An 11,055-nucleotide genomic window follows, 5' to 3' on the forward strand; every position below is an offset into this window, starting at 1 on the left:
AAAATAAAACTATGAAGACACTCAAAATAAATTTCCTGTGGTGGGAAACTATTTTGTGCAACTTTTTTGTATTTACAGTTTTGAGGGATAAGCCTCTTAAATTTCTCTAACTAGAAATATATGTTAAAAAACAAAAACGATTTTCAATTTTTTTGTAGTTTATTGCACTTTTTTGCAATTTATGTAGTTACTATGCACTTAATGCATACATATTATTAAAATTTGGGCTATATTGGTTGTATTGATGTATATCAACTTGAAATGCTCCCAAAAATGGCTCTACAGCATGTAAAAATAATACAAGCTCTGGCGGACTTGGTTCTATGGTAGGTCTTAAAGGGTTAAACCTTAATACAATTTTAAAAAGTAAGTTATAATAACAAAGAAATCACCTGCTGGTAATGTTATTATAAAGGGGCAGATTAGCTATCTAGGCCAAAACCATAAATGCTTAGTTTATTTTAACATGGATTCTTTGGGATGGACTCACTGTTGGAGTCAGCCTCAAGTGGTGATTGGAGGAACTAAGCTAAGAGCTAAGAATCAGGTTATCATGAGAGCAACAAGGAAAACTTAGGAAGGAAACGAGGAGACACAGATGGAACGTGACGCTCATGCAGATAAATCACCCACGCAGAATATATGTGAACAGGGAAGCTGGGAAACACAGCTGGAGGGGTATGGAAAACACTGTGTGTGTTTGTTATCTTTATGACAACCATACACAGAGCGAGAACAGCTATGCCCAGCAGCTACCAGCCACAATAAAACCAACACATGTTCTTTTCTGTTGTCCTGTCCAGACCTCCAAAAGATCACAATCAATTGGAAGGAAGGTTTTAGGAAACAAACAAACAAACAAACCCTTACATGGTCATACCCACATGCCATCAGATTGTAGTTTTATTCTTGTAGACCTTTAAAACAGTTTTTATCAGATCAGACCTCACTTAACCTCTTTCTTTACAAACCTTTGGAGATGATTCCTTTCCCACTTTAGCTTGTGTTATCAGTGCCCATCGGCTAAGTGGAAAAACGTTAAATAAGCATGTGGTCTGAGCAGATGCAGGGCTCTCTGTAACAGATATTAAAGCTTGAGAAGGATGTAATTTAACCACTAAAGTTTTATGTACTCAAGTTAAACCTTACTGCATTGTATTGTTCAAGTGACCAGAGAGCCTAGGGATCCTTCTTACTGGTCTCCTTTCTACTTAAAAACTTTGATTTTTCTCAGTTCAGAACAGAACTCCTAATGATAGATGATGATAGTATGCTAAACGCTACTTTTAACCAAAATTGCAGCATTAGCTCTATACAAAGCCACAACAATTTAACACATCTTAGATTAACACACAAAACAAATATACTTAAGCCCATTTTGTTGTTTAGATACACAAAAAAACAAATAAGAACAACAATCACAGTCACAACTTACATTTATTATGATGTTAGCTAACTAGGCTACCATTTGCTACAAGCTAACTGCTAGTAAACAATAACAAATCCAATAGAAATGGGCATCTTACAAGTATCCCAACTATAATGAAACAGAAAAATAACTGATTATGATTGGAAATGACAGCTTAAATCTTGTGGGCTGTTATCAGACATTACACTTTCCAAACATGGCATACTTTCAACCATATACCTTAAAAGGTAAATATTAAGGAGTTCAACTATATTCAACTTAGATTGACAAATAATTTTATGTTACATTACAATTTCCTTTATGATTGCTGGTATAAAATCAGCAGAGTGCTACAACCAATTAAATCTGATACATATTTACACCAACATTAACTCAAAAATATACAGACACCACTTACAGGAAAGTAATTCCTCTCGACAGGCCTCAGACCTGAAACCTGAGGATGTTTTTAAATGTGTTTGTGTAAAAAACTGTTTGAATTATTTTATTGAATTATTTTCTCTTTTTTTGAATTTTTGGTTCCTTATTTTATCATTACTATAAATTTTCCTAAAGAAAAGATTAAATTTGGAGGTTCTTGGTATAATTTTGTGCTCCAGCCTCAAGCACATTATTATTTTTTTAGATGCCTCTGATTTGACAAAAGAAGAGAAGGTTAACATATTTGAGGCACTGTTTTGGAACATTATTTTATTGTAACATTATATAACTACAAATGTATTTTTTCAGAAAATTTAACGCTTGGGTCTCTGAAGTCCAATGGGTTAGAGTAATATTTGCACCTCTTGAGTGCTTCAGTTGAAAATCATCACCTAGTTTAACACCTGTAAAAGCTTATTTTCTTTTTTCTTTACAGGTTGAAATTGTGGAGAAGTGTTTGAAGATTGAGTTCAGTATTCCTTCTTAGTTTTAATTCAACGTTTTAGCTAATACAGGCTTGTTTGATAACTATTTTTCCTCTTTAGTAACGAAGTAATGATGTTATCTTTGTTTTGGGAATATGAAAACAAAACCTTTTCATTTCAAGTTTCTTCAAAATCTCAGCATATGAATACATGTGCTGGAGGCAGTTGCAGCAGATATGCATTAGGGATCAAACACCGGTTCTTTTCGTGGTGGTGTAAATGGGGTCAAACTGGATTTCAAAGTGGTTTCTGCTTGTCTAGACACAAATGAGGAAACAAGATCTGCACCACAAAGAGTTTCACTTCCTGCTGAGTTTGCCTGTCAGTGCAGCCTGGCAGGAAGCTAATTAGCATTAGCATGTAGGAACACTGTAAAAAGTAGTGGGGGAGGGGCCACGGGTGTTGTCATGCATGTAACAAGTTATGTTATTCACCCCTCCCTTCATTCCACAGGTCTTCATTTTCTGTCTCTGAGGTAAGTCATTGGCAAAAAGAGCAACTCACTAGTCCTTAGTCATTCTTTCGGTTTGTCCACTTCATTTAGATCGGTGACACACATGAAGCCTTGCCTTGGCTGGTGATGCAGAGCCTGAAGACAGTCCTGAGGAGTAGCGAGATGAGGTTGCCGAGAAGTTGAACCGTGACACTGCAGCTAGTTGGGTACCGGGTTCTTGCAGTGTCCGGCAGATGAGTCCGTCCCCACAGGGACAGCGCTGGAACAGCTCCAGACCGTGGTTCCCCTTGCGTCGGTGTCGCGTGCACACCTGTCCTTCACGTAGCACGGGCTTGCAGATGCGAGTCCAAAGGTGACGGGCGCAGCACAGACCGTCCAAGCAGTCGGATGAGCGCAAGCAAGGATTCCCGACCTGACCTGAAACAAACACACAAACCCTTAGAGAAACATGAAGGAGGCAGGGGGAAACATACTGCGGGTTTATAACACTAATCTCACTTCTGCCAGGGGATCCTTTGGCTTCCTGCCTCCCGCCTTTCTTTTTGGTGAGCGGGCTTAGCGCTCCATCAGTGTTTGGAATCCTCTCAGACACAAAGCCGTCCACATCAGGAACACAAATATCTGCCGGAGGAAGAACACAGAGATAATACACTTGATAAAATTTTAATTATGAATAGTTTATTGTCATTAATGTTAAACTGAAGTTTTCTGTAGAGGAGCATCTAAACTGTTGCTGCAGCGGTTGGTGGGGCAACACATTGTGTCCCTGAGGCAGGGCCTCTTCCTTCTGCGGCAGGTCTTGCAGTGGGAGTGGGCAGGACGTCTTGAGGAGGTGTGACAGTAGTTCCCCTCTCTGCACTCCAGGTCACTCATGCACTGGTAGACCTGCAGACAGACACACAAACGTTATTACAGAGTAACAAATGAACCTGGTTTTCGTTTTGTAATTTAAGGTGATCTTTTAGCACTGGTGAAAAAATAGCATGAAATAAAAAACGGAGGGCTTAAACTACTCTGACTTGCAATGACAGTTGCCCTGAGCAACTTTATGTGAGATTTATACTTCTGGACTAAATCTACGCCATAGGTAGGTCTTAACTGCAGACCTCTCTGAAAAAGTAACTACATGTAACATAAACACAGTCTTCAAATATTGTGATTGGCCTGAAATCTGAATATGCATTTCTGGCTAGTTTTCCTCTGATTGTCAATGGATCACCAAGAAAATAAATGTCATCGACTCATTATAGGCTTGCATAGGCGACATCATAGGCTCAACGCAGAATTATCAGCGTTTAATTTTGTAGCACTCTTCTAAAGTACACCTCAACATTACAACTTAAAACTGTACATTGGGGCAAAACGGTCCAGTTGATAAACCAAAGAAACCTTTTATTATCCTTCCCGATGATGTTGAAAGCCAAAGAAATTTTAAAACATCATCATAGTTTTTTTTTTTTTATCATGAAAGCTTACAGCATCATAACAGCTGAGAAATGCACCTGAAACAGTATCCTGCTGATAAAAAAGGCCAATGAACTTTTTGAAACAATGTGATGTTCTTGATGATAATGTTTAGAAACATGTAAATATTATAAGTGACTGGTAAACCAGATGGTGCCTGTAATTTGAAAGTGAATACAGACTTGTAATATTCCCACCAATCAAATGTTTGAAACAACAAATAAAGACCAAAACTTCTGCCAAACTGAAGCAATGTAACCAATAATGTTCAGTCAATAAAGCTTTTGAAACATTGCAACAACACTGCAAAAAGTGCTTTGTCAGCAGCACATAGCTTTACAGGGTGTAGGAAAGAGTCAACTAAACTAACGTTTTCGATACAACTAAAGATTAAAGGCCAATAAAATGTTAATGAGCTTTGTAACATTGTAATAGTTTGGTCAATAGAAAATCCCCTGTCCATTTAGTTTAGAAACACTGTAGCTAAAAGTTTAGCTAAAGTTGTTAGCTAACTTTAAATTGTGTGAGAGGCAAATGTTTGATTTGATTGACTTCAAAGCACAGACTTGTTGAGACTTCTGTAAATCCCCTCAGACTGAAACACGCATCGTGGTAACACACTCACCGTCAGGTCCACTCTCGGCTCCCACGCGCTCCTGTTTATCGGCAGCGCGTCACTGTCCCCGAGGATCTCCGTACTGACGGAATTCTGTCCGACGCGCGCCTGCCCGCAGCGAGAACACGCCAAAAGCGCGATCCCGAAACTGACCAGCAGCACCAACCAGCGGCTCATTACTGCAATCAAGATTTCATTAGACGCTGTGAATAAAATCAGCTAATTTCACTTCATGTACTGACATACCATTACCATCATCCTTTCTTAAACATACGGACTTTAATATCTCCACAAGAATAAACAAGAGACAGTAGCGGTCTAAATGTTTTCCATTTAAACCAGCAAAAAAAAAATCACTCACTTTTCAGCTGTAGACTTTCTAATGGATGGAAGTAAATCGTCACAGTCCCGTGCAGTTTGCTGCTGCAGGTTTAAATTTCCCGTTGTTTCCTCTCTTTCTTTCTTTCTTTTCTTTTTAAATTAAACCAACTCCCAGGAGTGCACGAGAATAAGAATAAGAAGACGAGCCTTCGCTTCAGTCCTGTCCTTTAGTTCAGGACAGGTGAGAGGAACCCGGACCCTGATCCACTTTATACAAATCCGATCCTCCCACATCCTTGGTCACGCGGAGCCCTAACCCGCCCCTGCAACGCTCACATCGATACCCCCACCCTGTCACCTGCATCCATGGCTGCAGGTGACAAGGTGACGGCGGAGGTACTGTTTAGCTGTAAAGCTCCATATGGTGAGTTTGTTGTTTTTGCCATTCAAAAGTCCCACTGAAAAACAAAAGTTTAACTGGGAAACCTGAAACATGGGGTATAAAAAAGTGGAAAAGTACACACACACACACACACACATACGAAATGAAATGAAATGCATATTGAAAACAACAAACTATACATTCATATACAAGTACAAGTGAAGGTAAACCCAAATTAATTGTCGCAAATATATATATAATAAAAAATTTAAATAAATACAAAAAAATGCTGTCCTTCTAAAATGTGTTTTCAGCAGATGTTTTAATCAAACTACATATCCATTCAATATGATTGATGAGGCCATGGATTAGGTTATCCTTCTGACTCACTTGTATGTGAAATTCCTTGAAGTGGTAGTGGTGAGGATCTCAGTAATCTCTGAGCTCTCATTTTGATATATCACTGAAATGGCAGGAAAGACTGACCTGCTCACACTCTTGTGTCTCCACATCAGTGATTCTTTTAATAAAAAGCTCATTAAACCTAAATCTAATGATAAAGTGACCAAAGGGCTTATCTTCAGGAGTAATTAACAGTGTGTAGGAATAAAAATATTTCAGCCTGAAGTGGAACGGTGAAAACAGCTTGTACATTGGGGCGATCGTGGCTCAAGAGTTGGCAGTTCATCTTTTAATTGGAAGGCTGCCGGTTCGAGCCCCGGCTCGGACAGTCTCACTCGTTGTGTCCTTGGGCAAGACACTTCACCTACCGCCTACTGGTGTTGGCCAGAGGGGCTGATGGTGCGATATGGCAGCCTCGCTTCTGTCAGTCTGCCCCAGGGCAGCTGTGGCTACAACCGTAGCCTCCACCAGTGTGTGAATGAATAGTGGTATTTTAAAGTGCTTTGAGGGTCTCGAAAAGCGCTATATAAATGCAATCCATTATTATTATTATCTCCTACGCACACAAACCTTTTACTTATCTCTCCATCTCCATGACCTTTCTCAGACACATTTAACCTTTCCACACCTACAAAAGGAACAACACATGAGTGCGTGTGCTTTTATTGTGTTGATAAGATTGGATGCTGTAATCGTGAGATTAACACACCTACAGGATCAGCATTACACTCACACATCCCCTTACTGAAATGTCAGTTAGTCTACAGTAAACTAACCGAACCACATTAATGAGATGCTGTTAGCACTTATCTCTTAAAGTGAAGCTGTATGCGAGATATCACTAGTTTAACAGACCTCATGGGAAACATTAAAAAAACACATTATACATACGAAGGGACGGGGTCAGGTCTTGCATTTCGGTATCTTACGCTTTCGGCCACCCAACACGTTCCTATGTTACACGTGCGGAAACAGGAATAAACATGAGAACCATTTAGACTGAATCTACACATGTACATTCATTTTTCTTTCTCACCATGAATCGCTTTGGAAAACGCTTTCTAACACGATGTTGTGATTAAGGTTAGGGATAAGGTTATCGTTAAGGCTAGGTTTGGGGCTGGAATACATGGCTGGAACATGTCTTAGCGTCGGGAGCGTCATACTATTGGATTTCATCCCCAATCTGGAACATATCATAGGGATGCAGAAGGTTACCTTTCGCGTTCCCATGGGCCGCCTCGGGACATGACAAATCGTCGGTATGTTATGCGTCAGGAATGAGAAAACACTTCAGGTTAGTCTAGCCCCTTTTTCCTTCATGGAACAAGGTCTATCTACACCTGCCCACCAGCTCGGTCTGTGTTTTATTTACTACCTGTCTTGATCCCACTTCTGTCACTTTGATGTCTGGAACAAGGCCTTGACTGGATGGAAAGTGTTTCATGGTTGTCCCTGCTTTCTCTTTCCTCATGGGTTCCCAGTGAGGGAGTCTCTAGTGTTTTTGGCTTTGTTAGGGAGTTCCAAAGTCATCCCACCTTCATCTCAGACTATTTTCTTCCATTGTGCTACCTGCTGTGTTGCTGAGGTTTTGGGGGTGGAAGGGTTTGGCTCAGGCACTGCCATGTTCAGTTTGTCCATGGCAGGTTTTGTAGGTCTCCATGTGTTGATGCAGTTTGGTGTGTCGGCAGATGTTTTCCTCATCTGGGCCTGATAATCACATCTGTATCTGGTTAAATGTGCTTATCTATCACACTGCCAATGTACGTGAAGGACTGCTTGTTCTAGAGGTTCACCCTCCAGGTTCTTGGCCTGTTGATGTTAATTCCCAGGAATGTAAGATAATCAGCAAAGTCAAAGTCATCCAAAGTGTGCACTGGATCCCAGTCCTCTTTCTAGTGAAAGTCTTCATGATCCAGGCAATAACCGGCAGGAGTAAAACAGTGAACACCTTCCTGGTGAGTTTATGGTATCACTCACTAGTCTCAAGTTTCCTGAGTAAAACACGATGTTCATTCAGTCCCAGTAGAGCCAATATAACAGGTTAAACAGGAAATCCATATATCATAAATCCAATACAGTTATAGTTAAAAATACACTTCAAAATCCACAATCTGTGCCCTCCTACACATTTGCAGTGGGCCAGTTTAGAGTCTTGCTGGTCGATCCTGGTCTCTGGGCCTTATGCTCGATTCCACTGCTTCAGAGGAGCAGCCAGATTTAGAAGCATGAGGAAGTGGCATTGGAGTGACAAACGGTTAAAGTCCAATTAATTGAGTTCTTAATGAAACAGTTTTGTTACTTTTTGGAGATAATAACTATACACGAAGCACTATTAGGCTACTTCAGCTCAGAAACCAAAAGTAGGTAAATGAATGAAAAAAGGCTCAGAGGAGTCGATTGTTATAAAAAAGTAAACGTTTCAGAGAAACAAAAGAGATACTAGTTTTTCTTGTGAAGTTGTTGTAGGTGTAAGGTAGACCCCCATCAGCTATTGTAGGGTCTACCTTACAATATAAAGCGCCTTGAGGCGACTGTTGTTGTGATTTGGCGCTATATAAATAAAATTGAATTGAAGTCATCAAGTGAGCATTCATGCAACATATACACAAACACAGAAGAGGAGGCAGGTTTAGAGTGAGGAGGAAAAGAAAGTCAAACTTCTCTGTTTGTCTTTGAAAAAGTTAAACTGACCACACAGGAAGAGTGAGAGGAGGACTCCTCGGTTTCATTCAAAGCTTTACTCAGAAATGAATTTCATGCTTTTACAAATGAGCTGTGGGTAGAAGGAGAATCAGGTCAGAATGTTTTCCACTCTTGTTCTCTCTCTGATGTAGCACACAGCAGGAAGTAGTAGCTTCAGACACGTTGTTGCTACAGGAAATATTCTGTGTGGTTGAGGCGACGGAGCTGGACACTATGAAAGAGGGAGCTGGGAGGTTAAGCAGCAGCTCTGTGATGAGGTTGTGTTCTCACATGCAGCTCTGCCCTGTAAAGAAACTTTTTTCTGTACTGTGTGCTTCTACCACATGACTCTCAACAAGAAAACTGTGTTTTATTTGCTGCCTTTGTTAGGTCATAAAGACAAATCTCTTTACATATTTGTATGCAAAAAATTATATCCCCAGTAATATGTTCTGTTGCATTGCTGCGCTGCTGCTGCTGCTCGCCGTTGCAAGTTAAAGCAACAGAACAATGACTCCACCCTCTGGATCACATCTGTAACTGCAACAAACAGACACGAGGGCCAAGAATAAACATGGTGCTGGTTTTATTTACAGTGAGTGAATCATCATGTGTCTGTGATATCCTGAGATCCTGCCTGGTTGAGCCCTGATGTTTTCTCTATATCTTTTGCTTTCACATAGACTTCTACACTTAACACTTAGACACACTTAACAACAAAAACCAAACATTTCAACAAGAGTCTGTAAGCATCTGGGAACTGAGGAGACCAGCTGCTGCAATAAATGTTATTAACCTGTGCCCAGTTAACCTAGTTATTTACAAAATGTTGCTTCAGGCGATTCTTCTTAGTAGTTTTTGAACATTTTGCTGCCTCTCTCCTGACTTTTTTGTGTTGCTGCCATCAAATTCAAAATTAGCTAATATTTTTCTTCTTAAATTTAATGTTCTTTTGTAAATAAAATATGAATTTAATAATTATTTTATTTAATAACTCGTTAGGAGTCCTATAGAGGTTTGATAATTTGTATGTTTTTATTTGCATTGTACACAAAATTCCACCTGTTTTGGCACTGGGGTTGTATTGAAGTCCCATTTATCTATCAACATTACAATGCACTGTAGGTTAGATATATAAACAGAAAATATCAGAAAATTATGAAGGACAAAAGACAAACAGCAGCCTCCCATCAGAGGACCAGTACCAGCCCTGGCCATTTCACCAGCGCTCTTAGAAATTTGAGCCCAGCATGTCTAATCTGTCCAAGATATCCTACAATAGTCACCTCGCAGGTGCCTGTGCTCGATGGCTGAGTAACTGCACAGCCAGCAGCAACTTGTCTATACTCTGGTTTCCCATCAGGCTCATGTCAAAGACCAGAGGTTTATCCACATTTTGCAACTAACCATAAAGAGCTGCTGGCTTCTAAGTTTTCTAAATCCATTGTTTTGACACAGAGATTTCAATTACATCAACATGCAGGACAGATTTCAAGCAGGGTTAAGCTTACTTCCAGAGAAAGTGGCCAGCTGCAATGCTGGTAATTTAAAAGATGGTGTAAACACCTTTGGGACAGAACCCTGTTTAAGTTGCAGGGGAAAAGCTCGCCTTAACTTTGGTTTTAATTTATCGCATTTTATCTTAAAAAATTGACATCATACTGTTGTTTAGATGTTTGCCTAACAAGTGAAATATTTACAGTCCAATTCTATGATGAGAAGACACAAATACTTTTGGAGTTGTAACAGGGCATCAAGCGTAAAACCTCTACCAAACAAAAGTGGTGCTTCCCACTGTACAAACTGCTTGTGAATAAGGGAACAGTCAAAAAATCCTTTAATGGGCAAGCAGTGCTCGCCTTGCTGGCCCTGATAGAGCTGATTTGGGTCAATATATCACTTATATAAATAAACAGTTGATTTACACCAACACTAGCCCTGGTATCTATCTCTTTTTGATACTCTTGAGTATGAGTATGGGGAAAAATGTTTATAGAATGGTTTAAATAAACATAATTTGTAACTCACCCATAACATCCAACTTTATTGTATTTTAATTAACTATTAATTTACCATCTATTAACATTGGTTATTATAATGTTTTAAGATAAGATAAGATAAACTTTTATTTGTCCCACACGGGGGGTAATTTGGAGTGTCACAGCAGAAAGTGGACAGTACAAAGTTTCAGCAGCAAAAATGAAGAAAAACAATGGAATAGAATAACACAAAAATAACATATTATATACAATAGAATAAAATACTATGTTGTCAGAAAAAAAATACACTTAGTGTTATTGCACATGTGTGGATGTCTGTGTTTGGTCAGCTGTGAAGTCTTTGTTGTGGAGTCTGACAGCAGAGTGTGCGAAATCTCTCCGTCCCACATGGTGGGTG

General features: G+C 39.6%; 1 protein-coding gene across 1 annotated transcript; it reads right to left on the reverse strand.

Moving 5' to 3' along the window:
* Positions 1 to 1,376: 1,376 nt before the first annotated feature.
* On the reverse strand, positions 1,377 to 5,287 carry LOC102794773 (dickkopf-related protein 2-like). Its single transcript, XM_006808860.3, has 5 exons — positions 5,230 to 5,287; positions 4,878 to 5,047; positions 3,517 to 3,673; positions 3,287 to 3,409; positions 1,377 to 3,205 (listed from the first exon to the last, which is right to left on the reverse strand). Exons 2-5 carry the CDS (start codon positions 5,043 to 5,045, stop codon positions 2,871 to 2,873), a joined length of 783 nt encoding a protein of 260 aa, XP_006808923.2. The 5' UTR covers positions 5,046 to 5,047; positions 5,230 to 5,287; the 3' UTR covers positions 1,377 to 2,870.
* Positions 5,288 to 11,055: the final 5,768 nt, after the last annotated feature.

Source organism: Neolamprologus brichardi, chromosome 3 (assembly GCF_056152115.1).
Source record: "Neolamprologus brichardi isolate AB-2024 chromosome 3, ASM5615211v1, whole genome shotgun sequence".
NCBI lineage: Eukaryota > Metazoa > Chordata > Actinopteri > Cichliformes > Cichlidae > Neolamprologus > Neolamprologus brichardi.

Bases quoted from the DNA above. Each gene is read 5' to 3' on its own strand.
- LOC102794773 (XM_006808860.3), bottom strand. From the start codon at position 5,045: ATGAGCCGCTGGTTGGTGCTGCTGGTCAGTTTCGGGATCGCGCTTTTG. The intron at 3,674-4,877 runs GTGAGTGTGTTA...GTCTGTCTGCAG, and splicing joins AGCCGAGAGTGGACCTGACG to GTCTACCAGTGCATGAGTGA. The intron at 3,410-3,516 runs GTTTAGATGCTC...TTCCTCCGGCAG, and splicing joins CACCAACCGCTGCAGCAACA to ATATTTGTGTTCCTGATGTG.